General features: G+C 46.4%; 1 protein-coding gene across 2 annotated transcripts in view; it reads left to right on the top strand.

Annotated features, from left to right (window-relative positions):
* The window catches only part of nsmaf (neutral sphingomyelinase (N-SMase) activation associated factor), a 95,122-nt gene that overhangs the window by 13,423 nt on the left and 63,893 nt on the right, over window positions 1-17,806 (top strand). For both annotated transcript variants that reach the window (XR_005462074.1, XM_038809419.1), the window contains exons 4-10: window positions 1,794-1,861; window positions 1,966-2,002; window positions 5,845-5,895; window positions 9,141-9,212; window positions 12,481-12,528; window positions 12,943-12,995; window positions 14,549-14,678. Coding sequence is in view for 1 of the 2 variants with exons in the window: in XM_038809419.1 (XP_038665347.1) it covers window positions 1,794-1,861; window positions 1,966-2,002; window positions 5,845-5,895; window positions 9,141-9,212; window positions 12,481-12,528; window positions 12,943-12,995; window positions 14,549-14,678 (459 nt within the window). In the remaining variant the exon portion in view is untranslated. The remainder of the gene's footprint in view (window positions 1-1,793; window positions 1,862-1,965; window positions 2,003-5,844; window positions 5,896-9,140; window positions 9,213-12,480; window positions 12,529-12,942; window positions 12,996-14,548; window positions 14,679-17,806) is intronic.

Raw genomic sequence — 17,806 nt, 5'->3', positions numbered from 1 at the left:
AAATGTAGAAGGAAAGGAGAGAAAGAGAGAAAAGATAAAACATAAGAGGAAAAAGAAGGCCGAAAAAGAGACACACAAGCAGAAGAGGAAATGGGGCGGTTGGAGAGAGATCAGGAGAAATAGAGACAGCAAAAGAGAAAATGAAACAGAAGAGACAAGAGCAGCAACAGGATAGCAGTAGATAGCTAAGGCTGAAAGAGTTTTTCTTCTGACTGACTATACCACAAGGTTTCGATATATATATAGAAAGGAGTTTCAGGTTAGCCCAATTTATATTTTTAAATTCAAGTTGTGTGGCATATTGTGAAATTTTGAACATTTATGGTGCATTTTATGAGATAATGGAGCATTCTGTTTCCCAGTATATCCAGAGAAAAGAGGAAATTATCACATTTACACAAGCAGAAAAGCTAATTGAGTGCATAATGTATTTGTCTTATGGGTGATGCTACTGGCCCCGAGTTGACGTTTGAAAGTGTTGTACATTCACAGTTTAGCATAGCTTTGTGTTTTTGGCCAGGATTGACATTATCACAAAAGTATTTATTTAAAATTGTTCACTGATGGGACTGTGAATGTTTGGAATTCTCTATCCCGGAGTGCTATGAGTGCTTAGACATTGCGTATATCCAAGAAAGAGATTGATAGATTTGTTGGGTACAAGGTGGATTGAGGAATATGGGGATAGGTTGGAAAGTGAAGTTGAGGTGGAAAATCGGCTAATTATAGAGCAAGTGTCTATTCTGTAACTTTATATTGTGTTAATTTGCATTGTTGTTAAAATGCTGTGTTGTTCATGGAGGTGGGGCGAATGTTTATGATTGTTAATATTATTGTTATTTTTGGTATTTTACTATGGTGCGTTATTGTTGTATAAGTTCAAAATTTTTCAATAACAATTATTTCCAAAAAAAAGAAATAGGTGCAGAAGCTTTGCTATGAAATTCCTTTCTTCACAACGCACCTTTTTTAGTATAAAACATAGCAACAATCAGAAATATGCATCTAAATTTATATTTAGCTGTAGTAAAACTACCCATAAGAAATAAAAACAGAGGACAGCATTAATGTTTCCGGACTATCAACTTTCATCACAACCAGTTGTTAACTGTTTCTCTCACTACGGATGTAGGCTGACCTGCTGAGTATTTCCAGGATTTTGTGTTTTTATTTCCGATTTCCTGCTTCTGCAACTGCTTTATAAGAGCTGTTTCCAAATTTTCTGTCAGAGCTTTCTTCAAATATGGGTTATATAATCACAAATCTTTTGTGATAAATTTCCAAAAATCACCTTCAATTAACCAATATTAAATGGTGCCATTAGTGCAGACGTTTTTCAATATCTGATGAGATTTTAACTTGCTGGACAACTATTCACTTTGAGTTAAAATTATGCCCATTGGGCGTGAATTCTGATCTGTTGCAATTCAAGATACATGAAGAAAAGTCTGGTTTCACATTGACCTTATGATCCCTTTGGGAATGTCCGGTTCACCCCAGGGTATGCAAATTGTAGTTTAAAAAAACATTGCTTTATAGTTCCTTCTCCATAAAAAGGATCACAAGTATCTGCTCCGTTTGTACAAATATGTGAAATAATCTTACGTATGTATAATTTTGAACAAAGGTGGGAATGTTTCCAATTTTGATTGTGAAGACTGCCATGACCCATGTACAATGTCTTTACATTTCTTGTACTGAAAATTAATTTGTTTTATTTGAAGTGCCAAGTCCTTGTGCATACCTTAAGAGATTGGAGGTTTTGTTGGTCACTGACCTTTGAAAATTTGCAGTTTCCTTTCAGAGAATGCAGCAGAATTGAAGAGATAGAAGATAAGAACAGTAATAATCCTTTTGAAGAGTAAGTTTAGGCGTGTGCATATACAGATTTTCAATTTTATTTGAAGTACAATACTCAGTGTGTTGTGAATTTATGTTTATTTGAATTAAAACATGCTTTTCCAGAAATCGGATTTGTGGATTTTGCATCACGTGCTCTCAGGTAAGAATCTTTCAATCTTAATTTCTTCTGTGCTTTTTCACTTTTGTGTAGTCTGTTTCTGGTGCACACTTTTTCTCTGTCTCTTGCATACTGTAATTCTCTGTCATGCTCACATTTTCCCTCATTCCGTTTATCACTTGCTCATTCTTGTGTTCTGGGCTTGCTCATTGCTGCCTTCCTCTCTTTTATTTCTTGCTTCCTCTGCTGTTTTTCATTTCCACTTTCTCACTGTTCTCATTTTAATCTATCTCCATTTTTGTTTTTCTAATTTAGAGCTGAGAAAATTAGTAACATTGGACTCTGGCAAGTAGGCTAGAGACAGCAATATTGGGTGCTTAGTGGGAAGGGGCTACTTGCTATGCTGGGAGGGAGAACTGAGAGCATCTAGATTGCTGGATTCTCTCCACTTGCAGCATTGAATCACATGAGGTGGTACAGAAAGCTAGCCAACGTAGCAAAATGAAACTTATTGGGCGGGATTCTCCCCTACCCGGCGGGGCTGGGGGTCCCGGCGGGATGGAGTGGTGTGAACCACTCCGGCATCGGGCCGCCCCAAAGGTGCGGAATCCTCCGCACCTTCAGGGGCTAGTCCTGCCTCGGAGTGGTTTGCGCCCCGTCGGCCGGCAGGAAAGGGGCTTGGCGCCATGCCAACCGTCACCAAAGGGCCACCGCCAGCCGGCACATGCGTGGGAACGGCAGCATGTGCTGGCATCATCCCTGCGCATGTGCAGAGGGCATCACTCAGCACCAGGAATGGCGGAGGACCACAGCCTCCGGCGTGGAAGGATAGAGTGACCCTACGGCACAGGCCTGCCCGCGGATCGGTGGGCCCCGATCCCCCCCCCTCCCCCAGGAACTCCGGAGGCCGCCTGCGCCGCCAGATCCCGCCGGTAAGGGATCTACTCTAATTTAAGGCGCGGGACCGCCAAAGAATGGGCAGGACTTCGGCCCATTGCAGGCCTGAGAATTCATGGAGCCCCGGGGCCCATTGAGTCGCGCTGGTCCCCGCCATTCTTCGAGGCGGGCAGCGCGACTCACGCCGGGGCAATTTTTGTGGGGTGAGAGAATTTGGAGGACGGCGGGGGCGGGATTCAATCCAACCCCCGCCGATCTCCGACCCAGCGGGGGGGTCGGAGAATCCCGCCCATTAAATCTTTTTGATGGGTGAATCTCAAAAGATGTCCTGTGTCAGAAACCTCCTTTGACAACTGAATTGTGCATTATTACAAGAAAATGCCTTCAGCTGAAGTGGAATTCATTTATTTGGCTATGTGGATGCGATAGCTCAGAATATGATGATCTATTGTCTATCATGTTATTTTAAAGGCATTTGTATTTGCTGCAATAACATAGTGATTTTAGATTCCAATGGATTTAATATGTTAAAACGTGGATGGGAAGTATACATTGGGAGAATAAGACAGACTGACGTTCGAAGAAGCTCAAATGGCCTACAACAAAGCTTCATTGAAATGTCAGGGCATCTGTGTCTCTGTTGACTGTGTCTATCAAGGCAGGTGGTTGCTGACCTACGCAGAATATTGGAGGAGATGTGATCACTGGGACGTGTCTTTTGTCAATCTATGGAATTCACTACCATAGAAAGTAGTTGCAGTCAAAACGTTGTGTAATTTCAAGAAGGAATTAGATAGAGCTCTTGGGGCTAAAGGGATCAGGGTATTGAACTTGATGATCAGCCATGATCAAAATGAATGGCTGAAATGAAAATGAAAATCACTTATTGTCCCAAGTAGGCTTCAAATGAAGTTACTGTGAAAAGCCCCTTGTCGCCACATTGTCGCCTGTTCGGGGAGGCTGGTACGGGAATTGAACCCTGCTGCTGGCCTGCCTTGGTCTGCTTTAAAAGCCAGTTCTTTAGCCCTGTTCTAAACCAGCCCCTAAACCAGCTAAGCAGGCTCGAAGGGCCGAATGGCCACCTCCTATTTTCAATGTAATCAGGATTGTTCCAGGGATCATCGGGAGCAAGCAGCCAATTAGAACTCTGACAGATGTCCACACATTACGTGCTGCTGCTGTGGTGCCCTGGCACTTTGATGATGACTCCTGAGGCTTGCCATCTGATAAGCTGAAAATTGCTGGGTCTATCCTCAGTCCTCTGATGGGAAATGGCCAGAGCAGTTACTGCCTCCACAGCTGCCATGCTCAGTAGCTGGTGCCACTCATTCTAAATGTGTATCAATGCCCAGCGACATGAAAGAAGGCTTGCTGGCCGTGACTATTGTTTTCCTCATCCTCTGTGGGTTCCACAGCCACGTTGCCCAATGTGACAGGCTGGCCTGCTACAGTTCATCCAATCTCCATCCCAACTGTCTCGATCTGCATCACTAGAGCAATGATGCCTGCACCCCCTCCTGTGCATCTCTTCTCCCATGCCTTATGAACTTGTTTCTTCTGCAGCGATAGCAAGACACAGTTCCACGCTTGAATCATGACCCAGCTGTGCGTGTCAGACTGCAACTTTAAATGTCCATTGGTGTGCCACTTACAGTTCATTGACTCTGACCACTGCAACAAGCAAATATGTGGCTCACTGTACAAGATAGTCCTTGGTGATTCCCTATGCTATGACTCATATTACATTGACACCATACAAGACATGCAGGCCTGCCACCTTGTTGTTACGCATTCCACTTACCTTACTAGAACCTCAAGGTTATTGAATCACTTCCGGCACTGCTCCCGTGTTCATGTGGCAACCCAATAGCTAATTAGCTTTCTTGAGCATCTCCAGCATTACGTTCTTTGTGATTCTTGTTGCCCTCCTCTCCCCTCTCCCCCTCCACCACCCTCTCTATTGGCAACAGGTCCTCTCTACATTCCCTTGTCACCTGCAGGAGCACCTTCAGAGAGACGTCACTAAAATGTGGGGCAACCCTTCTTACTGCAACCATTCGTCCACAGGCTCACTTCTGCTGTCTTCCTTTCCCTTTGACAACACCATGTTTAAAGACTATTGGCAAGCTACCTGCTGGCACTAGCTCCCACCTGCCATTTATAATTGTCTAGCTTTTCTGCTGGCTGGATGCTAATTGGCTGCATATCAGAAGGTCCCTGAGCAAATCCTGCCAAACGACCTGCTTTGGTGTCAGGACATGGATTCCTTTTTTATTCTTTGATGGGATGAGTGTGTTGCTGGTTAGGCCAGCATTTGTTGTCCATCCATAATTGCCCTCAAACTGAATTGGTAAAATCAATAGAAATGCTGCGAATCCTGGATAATATATGGAGGTGGATAATTTTCCCTTTGTGCAAAATGTAAATGTTTCAAAAAATAATCTTTTAGAAGAAAATGGCACTGTTTGCATTCTAAAGTTTACTTGCATCCTTTCCGGAACAGAGTTTTCACATTTTCTTATTGATTACAACAGAGGAAAACTCAAAAATATATGAAGCGCCTGCAAAAGTGTTTTTGAGGCTTATTGCAGGGGACACATCAGCACAACAATGTGTGATGGAGTAGTTTTGTGGGTTCATTTCTTTACTTATGGTAAGCTTCCCATCCTGGCTGTGTCAGCTTGGCATGGCGCGGTGTAGGGTGATAAAAATTATAGCTTCAGAATGGCAATGGTGGAAGCCTGAAAACAGGATTTACTTGCCGTACCTGCCTGAGAACAGGACTTACCTGTCATTTTGAATGTGGGTGATGTATACATATTTCAGTGACAGCTTTGGGAAAGTGGTGGAGAGATGAAGGCTTTATTTCATCGTATATGCCAAAGGTAAACTACTAACTCAAATCAAATTTATTCTTGAAGTCTGAAAATTTGGGAGAAATGTCGCATTTTGCAGTGGCAGTAATTGTGTTTTGTTTTCTCTTTTAGATCTGTTTAATCAAAGAACAAAAACTCGTGGCTCCATATAAAATTGAAAGAGTAGGTTGATCTCTTATTAAACGTTGTAATGAACTCTTGAATTTGGTGGATGTATGCGCTAAATTTAGCCCTGTGAAAGAACAGAATTTGCGCTAAAATATATAGGGCGAGATTCTCCGCAAATGCGGAGAATCATAAAGGCTGCCGTGGGACAGGCCGTGACCCACGGCAGCCTTCACGCCCACTTCCGGGGCCGATTCTCCCCCCCCCCCCGGGCGGGGCTAGGAGCACGGCCCCGTGCGTCACGGCGGCGCGGCCTTGACGACGGTCGTCAAGGCTGCACGTCAAGCGTCACGCTGGCTGACGCGGCCGATGACGTCAGCTGCGCATGCGCAGGTTGGACAACGCCAACCCGCGCATGCGCAGTTGGCGTCTTTTCCCTCAGCCGCCCCTCAAGACGTGGCGGCTTGATCTTGTGGGGCGGCGGAGGGAAAAGAGTGCGTCCGTTACGGGCGCACGGCCCGCCATCGGTGGGCACCGATCGCGGGCCTATGCCCCCCTTGGCACGGCTGTGGTACTGCCATGCCAATCGGGCCCCCAGATGCCCCAAACGGGCATCTGCGCCCGTTTCACGACGGCAGCGAGCAGGTGTGTTTGCTGCCGTGTTGAAACGGGCGTGAAGGCCAGGCTGCTCGGCCCATCGGCCTCGGAGAATCGCCGCTTGCCATAAAAAACGGCGAGCGGCTATTCGTGCCGTGGGTCGGGCGTGGGGTGGGGGGGAGGAGAATAGCGGGAGGGCGTGAAAAATGTCAGGAGGACCTCCCGCTATTCTCCCACCCGGCGTGGGGGGGCGGAGAATCGTGCCCATAATACTTGCAGCAAGCCCCCACTTGATATGTTGTTTTGCTTGTAATGAACTCTTTACACATAGTTAAGCATGGTCTGCTCAGTTTATTCTAACCCTTTTCAAATAAAATGTTATAGCTTGTGGCCTTTGAAGGTGTGGTATTTGTAGACCTGAGGTCAGACAACTTTATTAAATTAAATGCATCAACCCCAGTTTGTTTTGCAACGGTACAAGTGGCCTTATTGTTGTGGATCCACCTAATCAAAATGTGTTTGAATAGAGTAAATTTCACATGTCTATTAAAAAACATTTTTTGTGTGTTTGAGTTATTTGAAAATCATGGGCGCGATTCTCCGCCCCCCATCACGGGTCGGAGAATAGCGGGAGGGCCTTCCCGATATTTTTCCCGACCTCCCGCTATTCTCCCCCACGCCCGCCCTCCGACACGAATCGCTGCTCGCCGGTTTTTTATGGCGAGCAGCGATTCTCCCCTAGCCGATGGGCCGATTTCCCAGGCCTTTACGGCCGTTTTCACGAATGGCAACGCACCTGCTCTCACCGTTCGTGAAAACGGCCGCAAAGTGCCGTTCTGGGTAACCATGGCACCGATTGGCACGGCCGTGCCAAGGGTGCCATGGGCCCGCGATCGGTGGGTACCGACCGCGGGCAGCGGGTCCGAACCCTGCGCACTCTTTGTTCCTCCGCCGCCCCGCTGGATCAGTCCGCGGGGCGGCTGAGGGGCATACCGGCCCGCGCATGCGCGGGTTTCACGCATATGCGTGATGATGTCATCCGCGCATGCGCGGGTTGGAGCCGTCCAATCCGCGCATGCGCGGCTGACGTCATCGTGCGCGTCAGCCGCCGTTAACTTTGGCGCGCGGGCTTAGCGAATTTCGCTAAGTCTGCGATGCCGAGGTTCACGGGGCCCCGCTGCTAGTTCCGACCGGGGAGCAGAATCGGGTCCCGGGACGGGGGCGCGGAGGCTGCCGGGAAACACGGCCGGTTTCACGGCAGCCTTCACGACTCACCACATTTGCGGAGAATCGCGCCCCATAAGTATTGCTTTTGTTCAGGCTATTACTCTGAAGTATTTGTGTCATATTTTTGTTTACTTGAACTGATAATTGCTTATTGTTACAAGTAGGCTTCAATGAAGTTACTGTGAAAAGCCCCTAGCCGCCACATTCCAGCGCCTGTTCGGGGAGGCCGGTATGGGAATTGAACCTGCGCTGCTGACATTGTGTTGCTGTATTTAGACGTTTCTATAATTTAACAATACTGGGCAAGTCATAGTGGTTTTCCTGTGGAAAGTTGCAATATATAAGGAGATAAAATATATGAGTCATGGGCGTAAATTAGATCAAACTTTGCAATCCATGCTTTTCCCAACACTTTTTGACTTTGATTTTCCAAAAAACTCAAGGTTCCTGTGAACGCATGCGTTTTTATATGAATCATTTTGCAAGATTGAAAAAAAAATAACCATTATTTATATTATGCTGTTCATTGAAGAATATGCTGCATGCTTAGCTCTGTAATCATATCCCTTCTCAAAGTTGGGCTGACATACACTGTCAGATCAGGATGCAAAAGCTTAAAACAGTTGGAACAAAAGAAACGGAAAAATAAAATTAGTCCACAAGGGGTCAGTGTATCTTTTTGCAAGTGGCATCCTTGCCAGATCGGCAGCAAGATCCAAGATCTGTAAATCTAGCACATTTGTTTCTTGATGGATCTTCAAAGTGGGATGTTTTTGAATAATGCAAGTGTTAAGTTTGCTCGAGAAAATTGGTTGTTTTTTTAGAACTAAAGCTTTGCAGTTGTGTCTTATGCCTCAATATTTTCATTTCAAAACCACTTTTTTGAAGAAAATTGACAGCTTTAACAGTTCTTCTATATTATGAGGCAAGGTGTGAATTGTTGGATGGAGTTATGACTAATGGTTTCTTTTGAAGATTAAGGATTTTGTGTAGTCTAATGTGCTTTAAAACCAGGGGCGCAAAAAAAAAGTCTATTGGGGCAGACATTTCTTATTGGATGCAATGTGTTGGTCTAACTTTATGTATTCATTCACATGTTTTGGGATTTTCGCAGTAACTCCATCGCAGTGTTAATGAAAGCCTACTTGTGACAGTAATAAAGATTATTGTTATTATTACATGTGTTAGTTACCATGTAACAAATTTTACAAAAGAGCAATGGGATCTTCATATTAGACTGTAACCTCCTCAGCTGGCTGAGGCCATTTATTTTTTACGTTGAATTTTGTCTATCTATTACAAATTACAAAATGGAAACGCATGCTATGATAAAATGATTCAACTTTCCTTGCATTGTGCAGTTTAGTTAATGTATAAGCTGAATAAATATTGGCTTTTTTATATTGAACTGTATAGGTAATATTTTAAAATAAACTAATTGAAAATAATTTGAGTACTTTCATCTACTTTTTAACCAGGGCCCAAAGGACTATATTTTCAGGATAGAGAACATTTCAAAAGCAGAAGATGTTGTGCAAAGTTTACTTCAGGTAAAATGTTAAACGGTTGTAGAATCCACTAAAGCAGCACACATTGACCAGCAGGTAGAAAACATCTTTATTTGCGATATTACACACTCCACTCCCCGAAGGGTCTCCCTCCCTGACCTGCTCTCAGGTGGGGATTTTTATACCAAAATCTGTGACGTATGCTGAACTGGGGAGCGGCGCTTCGACATGGAGCATCTTGGCATGGTCGTAGGTGCTGCAGTGGAACGGGGATGTTTTTGTCATTGGCCCTGGTGGTGGGCAATATGTCCATGTCAACCTTGGACTCAGAGTTGAGTGGGTTTTCAGCATCCTCTGCGTCTGAATTCAGCTGCTCCATGGCAGGTGTGCCCGGGACCAACGGCGGCTGCTGGGGCGGGGTTGTCAGTTCGAGCTGGGGGTGGTTTCAGTCCAAAACCTCCAGAATCGGATCTGGGGTCTCTTGGATGTGACCTTGGAGGTGATTCACATGACAGTTTGATTCATGTCATTGTGCCCTTCCTCGATATGAGACAGGTCCTGTCTGGGCCTGCACGATGCCTGGGTGTCCACGTGGCTGCTTCTCAAAAGTTTTGGATGGACGCTAGGTCTCCCGCCGTAAAGATACTTAAGGGCGATCGTCACCCGGCATTAGCCTCAGCCCGATTTTGGTCCCAGCGGATTTTTCCATCAATGGCCACGAGGACTAAACTTAAACAGGATCGCAGGCAACGGCCCATCAACAATTCGGCTGGAGCAATCCCCATTGTGGCGGCGTCCTGTAATAAAAAAGGAACCGTGCCAGCCCCGTCCCCCAAGACCCTGGGGTCTGCTTCCTCATTCGTTTTTTTTAAAGTCTTTACGATGCGTTCCACCAATCCTGCCTGAAAAGGCTTGAGCTTATCGATATGTAGCATGTCAATGGAGGGATGAGAGGCCTCTCTAGGTTTAGACAAAGTGGCTCTGGCACATAGTATCTGGCATTGGTGGCCATTTCTCAACTTTATTCTCGTTGTCAGTATAGAATCCACTACAGCAGGACGCATTAACCAGTAGGTAAAAATCAAAGATTATCTTTATTTATGATATTACATTCTTCATGCCCCGAAGGATGTCCCTCCCTAACCTCCCACTTTATACTGGGGGTCTGATTACCCCAGTTAAGGGGGAACCCTGCCCTCTCCAATCACCTGGAATCTGTCCTGATACTGTGAACTCCTTGTGGGTTATAACAAAAGTGAAAGTACTTTTGAGTCATACTGTGATGCCTTGTAAAAGGTTATTTTTGTTTACCACGCATTATCGCAAAATTAATAGAAAGTAGTTGTTGTGAGAGCAGCTTTGGCAATGAATAAACCTCAGCTACCTTGAGAATAGATAATGATCCATTCAAGACAATGGAATTAGTGGTACATGTTCTTAGACAACATGATTTACTCCAGTGGAGGTTATTTTCCTAACTAATGTAAATACATTGCATTTATCAGCTCTGCAACAAACTGTCTCCACGTATAAAGGTCAAACATAAGTTGCAAATCTTCAAGTATGTCTCTATAATCACAGAATCCATACAGTGCAGAAGGAGGCCATTCAGACCATCGAGTCTGCACCGACCCTGAAACAGCCTCTTACCTTGTCCCAAGCCCACCCTATCCTCGTAACCCCACCTACACTTGTGGCCACAAAGGGGCAAGTTAGCATGACCAATCCACCTAACCTGCACTTCTTTGGACTGTGGAAGGAAACCAGAGCACCTGGAGGAAACCCACGCAGACACAGGGAGAATATGCAAACTCCACACAATCAGTCAATCAAGGCCGGAATTGAATCCATGTCTCTGGCACTGTGAGGCAGCAGCAGTGCTAACCATTGTGCCACTGTGCTGCTATTCATGGTACATTGGTAATACTGTATCCATTTTTAAGCTTGGATATGCGCCAAAGTAATGAATAGGTAAATTGATGGATTTAATTCTCGATCCCTTGAACATTGCTAAAGGTTAAGCCTCAGGACAAATTTTTTAATGAGACTCATTAACTGCCATTGTCTGGGCCATTGACTGGGTTGGTTGATCATTAAAAAATCCTCTTGTGTGGATACCTCATGCTCCAAACATTGCCAAAGCACACTGCCGAAGTCGCAACCAAAATGGAAAAAGCCATGTGATGGACCCAGACATGGATGACAATGTAAAAGTGCTGTCAAAGGATACGAGGATGAACAAGAACAGGGGCGAAATTCTCCGACCCCCAGCAGGGTCGGAGAATTGCCCGGGGCCGCCGTAAATCCCGCCCCCGCCGTGGCAGAAATTCTCCGCCACCCGGGAATTGGTGGGGGCGGGAATCACGCCCCTCCGATCGGCGAGGCCCCTGCGGCGATTCTCCGGCCCACGATGGGTCGAAGTCCCGCCGCTGGGAGGCCTCTCCCGCCGCCGAGGTTTGAACCACCTCTGGTGGCGGCAGGATCGGCGGCGCGAGCGGGCCCCCGGGGTCCTTGGGGGGGGGGTGGGGGGCACGGGGCGATCGGACCCGGGGAGGGGTGCCCCCACTGTGGCCAGTCCCGCGATCAGGGTCCACAGAACGGGGGGCGGGCCAGTGCCATGGGGGCACCCTTTCTCTTCCGCCATGGCCTCTGCCATGGCGGAGGCAGAAGAGAATCCCCCAGCGTGCATGCGCGAACCGGCGAAGGCCTTCCGGCCAGCCCCGGCGGCGGGCCTGAATGGCCGCTGGTGCCGGTTTTGGCGCCAGTCGGCGTGGTGCCAACCGCTCCGGCGCGGGCCTAGCCCCCAAAGGTGTGGAGAATTCCGCACCTTTGGGGAGGCCCGAAGCCGGAGTGGTTGGCACCACTCCCCTACGCCAGGACCCCCCGCCCCGCCGGGTAGGGGAGAATGCCGCCCCAGGTTACTAAGTTGGATGATCATAGGCTTGAAGGGCTGAATGGCCTACTCCTATTTTCTATGTCCTTATAGCTAATGAGACACGAGTGAGTACCCTGAACCACAACAGTGGAAAAAAATTGGTAGCCACATATATTGGTTACATATCCAATAACTATTGGCTATAATATATCCAATATTAATAGATTGTGTAATATCCATTATCCGCCATGGATAAGCCTCTAAATGATGATGGTCGTCTTATGCCATGGCAAGTTGATTAAAAGGTGACATACAGCACCATATTTGAAGTTATTTGCTTTGCACATCTTAACCAATAATTGTAGTTTTGGGTGAAATGCTTCAGCTCTATAAAGGCTGACTAAAATTATTAATTTATGAATGTTTCTTTCATAGCTTCACAGAGCTTCTCAGTTGGACAAAATGGCTGACCAGATTGCCATGGTAAGTGATTTCTAAATGAAGATACAAATGCAATTTTTAAACCATTGATATAGCTCTGTTTTATTGAATTTAACTTGAGACTCGAGTTATGGTAACTGGATATTTGGGTTCTGAGCAGCAATGCATTCAAAACAAAAATGTACTCGCATATCATTAAATTTGTGTTCAAGTTCATGAATTGTAATCAGATGAATGTAAAATGTATGACTTTTAGAAAGGTGTACATATATATTTATTACTAAGTAGCTTCTGCATATTTTGCTTTCTTTACATAGCATTTAATTTGATTTACAAACATTAAAACCAGGTCCTCAAATACTACTAATTCAAGTAAAATAAATATACTAACCATTTTATGGATGAAACTTTCCTTCCTCTTCATATTCTTTCTCTTTCTTCCCCCTCCTGTTGTAGATCACAGCTATTTTACAATCCCGATTGGCCCGGACCTCATTCGATAAAAATAGGTACTGTATTTGAGCTATAATGGCGTAATGTATAATACTCAATATATGACGATTGAATGCTATTTTTAGTGCACAAGATTGAGAATAGGTTTCCAGTATTTCGAAAATAGTTGTACTACTGGACTAGGTTAGGAATGCTGGACAAATTAAGAACCATTTACTGAAGCATAATATATTAGGTTTGATGTACTTTTTTTTAAAGAGGACCTTTGATTTCAAATGTTCTTCCTTTTTTTTATTTCGCCGTCCTTTGTTGTGTCTTAGAATATTTTCAACATGGAGTTTCTGAGGGGGAATTTTTTAAAATTCAAAACAAATAAATGTTTCTTGCTGGTTTATTTGGACTATTAATCAGCAAGGAGCAAATCTGTAAGATGGGCTATTTCTCCTAAGATCCTAACTGCCTGGACCACTACATGTTTAAAGCTCTAATTTTAGTTTTCTGAAAGTATTGGATCAAATGGGCTGAAGAGTATTTCTGGGATCCTATCTCATAGAATTAATTCTCAGATTATTAGTTAAAAATGAGTACAGCTTTAAGTACAAGTATTTGAATACCAGCAATCTCCCCTCACCACCACTATAACTGCCTGCATTTATATAGAGCTTTTGATGTGGCAAACATCCCAAGGCAGAAATCGGCAGACTGAGGAAAGCAGCCAAATGCATGGTTAAAGTGTGTTAAAGTAATTTGAGGCTGCCAAGATTTTGGAAGAGTTCAAGTAAAAAGACGGGATTCTCCCGTACCCAGCGGGGTAGGGGGTCCCGGTGGGATGGAGTGGCATGAACCACTTCGGCGTCGGCCAGCCCCAAAGGTGTGGAATCCTCCGCACCTTCAGGCGCTAGGCCGGCGCCGGAGTGGCTTGTTCCCCGCCGGCCGGTATGGAAGGCCTTTGGCGCCACGCCAGCCGGGGCCGAAGGGACTCCGCCGGCCGGTGCAAGTCCGCGCATGCGCAGGAGCGTCAGCGGCTGCTGACGTCATTCCTGCGCGAGGGCGGGGGGGGGTCATCTACGCGGCAGCCATCGCGGAGGCTGACACAGTCGACGCGTAGGAAAAGAGTGCCCTCACGGCACAGGCCTGCCCATGGATCGGTGGGCCCCGATCACGGGTGAGGCCACCGTGGGGGCACCCCCCAGGGCCAGATCGGCCCGCACCCCCCCCCCCTCTCCCCAGGACCCCGGAGCCCGCCCGCACCTAGTCTGTTCCACGCCGGCGGAACCGGCAAAAAACCAGCGGGACTTCGGGCCATCGCTGGCCTGAGAATTCGGGGAGCCCCGGGGCCCATTGAATTGCGCCGGTTCCCGCCATTCTCCGAGGCGGGCGGCGCGACTCACACCTCGCCGACTTTTGGAGGGCCGGAGAATTCAGTGGCTGGCGGGGGTGGGATTCACGCCGACCCCCGGCGATTCTCCGACCCGGCGGGTGGTCGGAGAATCCCGCCCATAGTGTCTAAACAAAAGAAAGCGCCCTTCTTTGCTCTGAAATATTGTGTTGTATACATTGTCTGCTTCCACATTTACACATTGCTCATTGTAACTGATGTCTCTTGTAGATTTCAGAGTGTTACTGAAAGCCCCCACATGGAATGTGAGGCTGAAATGGTAACTCCTTTGGTATCTAATCCTGGACATGTCTGCATCACAGGTCAAAACTTGTACTTCCAGCCTCTGAATGGCTATCCTGTAAGTTATTTGCTGTGAAGAATTTAAGTTCAACATTTTGTTTGGACCCTTGATGTTTGACATTTACTTGAAGCCTCAGTTTTTTTATTTAAAAAAATTGTTTTCTTCCCACTAGTTGAGCTAAACAAATGTTGCACATATCCCTTAATGATTCACTGAGTATATCTTGCCTTTTGTTGTGGTGAGCTATGCAGACCAAGGAATCCCAGATTTAATCAGTGACAGCGGGAGACCTGTTTAACATATCTGGCACACATTATAAAGGCTGAGTCGTGCCACCTTACCATGACAACAGCTGCTGCAAAATCAATGATGCCTGCACATTGCTTTTGCAATCTGTTGTGAGCAACATTGTTAGAATTCATTAGTTCATACGATATGACAGCAGAATTCGACCATTCAGCCCATCGAGTCTGCTTCGCCATTCTATCTTGGCTGATATGTTCCTCATCTGCTACCTACAAAGTTACAGACCAAGAGCTGGATTGCAAAATCAGCCAGAGCATCTCCTCCCTAGAACTCATGACCTAGGAGCAGGAGTAGGCAATTTAGCCTCCCGAGCATAAACGCCTTCAATGTCATGGCTGATCCCATCCTGGCCTCAACTCCACCATCCTGCCCATTCTCCATAACTCTTCAACCCATTACCAATTAAAAATCTGTCTAACTCCTCAAATGTGTTCAATGTCCCTGCATCCATCGCACTCTGTGGTAGCAAATTTCTCAACCCTTTTTGGAGAAGTAGTTTCTCCTCAAATCTGTTTTAAATTTGCTACCTCTTATTCTAAGATTATAGGGAGGGATTCTCGGCCGGCATGATTCTCCGTTTTGCCGGCGCTCGGGAGTTTCCCGACGGCGTGGGGCTGCCCCACAATGGGAAACCCCATTGACCGGCCGGCGTAACGGAGAATCCCGTCGGCAGGTCGGGGCAGAAATGTGGCGTGGCAGAGAATCCAGCCCCTGATCTCTAATTTTAAATTTAGGAAGCATCAGCTCGACGTCTACATTATCCATACCTTTTAGCATCTTGTATACCTCAGTTAGATCGCCCCTCATTCTTCTAAAATCTAGACAGTATAGGCCTAAACTGTTCAATCTCTCCTCAACTCTGGAATCAATCTAGTGAACCTCCTCTGAACTGCCTCCAATGCCACTGCAACTTTCCTCAAATAACGGAACCAAGGGCGCAATTCTCCCCTACCCGGCGGGGCGGGGGATTCCGGCATAGCGGAGTGGCGCCAACCACTCTGGCGTTGGGCCTCCCCAAAGGTGCGGAATTCTCCGCACCTTTAGGGGCTAGGCCCGCACCGGAGTGGCTCCCGCCCCGCCAATGGCGGCAAAACTGCTGCCAACGGCCTTTGCCGCCTGGCGTCGGGGCTGGCCAAAAGGCCTTCACCGGTTCGCGCATGCGAGCGTCAGTGGCTGCTGACGTCGCCACCAACGCATGCGCGGTGGAGGGGGTCTCTTCCGCCTTCGCCATGGTGGAGGCCGTGGTGGCGGCGGAAGAAAAAGAGTGCCCCCATAGCACAGGCCCGCCAGCCAATCGGTAGGCCCCGATTGCGGGCCAGGCCACTGTGAGGGCACGCCCCCGGTGTCCGATCACCCCCCCCCCCCCCCCCGGACCCCGGGGGCTCGCTCGCGCCGCCAATCCCTCCGGCACAGAGGTGGTTTAAACCATGTCGGTGGGATTGGCCTGTCAGCGACGGGACTTCGGCCCATCGCAGGCCGGAGAATTGCCGTGGCGGGGCGTGATTCCCGCTCCCACCGATTCCCGGGTGGCGGAGAATTCCGGCCACAGCGGGGGCGGGATTTACGCTGGCCCCGGGCGATTCCCTGACCCTGCGGGAGGTCGGAGAATTCCGCCCAAAACTGTGCACAATACTCCAGGTGTGGTCTTACCAAGCCTTGTTTAGCTGCAACAACACTTCCTTACCTTTATACTCACTTCCTTTTGCTATAAGTGACAACATTACATTTGCTTTCCTTATTATCTGCTGCACCTGCATGCTCATTTTCTGTGACTCATGTACGAGCACACCCAGATCCCTCTGCAGCATTGGAGCACCCCAAAGTCTCTCTTCATTTAGATAATAAGTTGCCTTTCCATTTTTTTTGACTAAAATGCATGATCTCGCACTTGTATACACGTTAAACTCCATCTGCCACATTTTTTCCCACTCTAACCTATCTATATCTATTTGAAAGATTCTTATTTTCTCATTGCAACTTATTGTCCAACCTACTTTTTTGTTCTCTGCGAATTTGGCTATAGAACATTCTATCCCTGTATCTAAATCGTTAATATAGATTGTAAATAGCTGGGGCCCAAGAACCGAACCCTGTGGCACCCCACTTGTTACATCTTGCCATCCAGAAAACAACCCATTTATCCCGACTCTGTCTCCTGTTCATTAGTCAGTCTTCTATCCAAGCTAATAAGTTACCCCTAATCCCATGTGATCTCACCTTGTGAATTAACCTTCTGTGCGGCACCTTATCAAATGCCTTTCAGAAGTCTAGATATACATCTACATTATCCACTTTGCTTGTTACATCTTCGAAGAACTTGGGGAAATTGGTCAAACATGATTTGTCCTTCATAAAACCATGCTGACTCTGATGGATAGCGCTTTGGCTTTCCAAATGTCCTGATATTACGCCCTTGATAATTGATTCTCTCAATTTTCCAACAACAAATGTTAAACTAATTGGTCTGTAATCTCCCATATTCTGCCATCCTCCCATTTTGAATAAGGGCATTGTAATGATATGTATATAGGCAAGCTTGTGAAGGGTTAATTATTACATCTGTGTAATTCAAACACTCGAGGGCATCACCACTTTTCTGCATATAAATCAGACCTCTGGGAATGCTGGGTAGTTAGTGAAGGAGAAAACCTGAGAGATTAGAGAGAGTTAACACAAGGCTATTATTGCTGACTATTAGATTATTGATTACTGCTAGACAGATTCGATATTACTATATTATTAACTATAGCTCAGTAGCGTGTACAAACTTAATTTAATTAATCGTTATCCAATGAATTAGTTTTGATTCAATCTAATGATTGGTGGATTCTTTGTCATCAATTCGACTGACCATTCTGGAACAAAAGACAAAGAACACA

Source organism: Scyliorhinus canicula, chromosome 10 (genome assembly GCF_902713615.1).
Source record: "Scyliorhinus canicula chromosome 10, sScyCan1.1, whole genome shotgun sequence".
NCBI lineage: Eukaryota > Metazoa > Chordata > Chondrichthyes > Carcharhiniformes > Scyliorhinidae > Scyliorhinus > Scyliorhinus canicula.
Note: the sequence above shows the minus strand (reverse complement) of the source record. Positions and strands in the feature narration are given on the sequence as shown.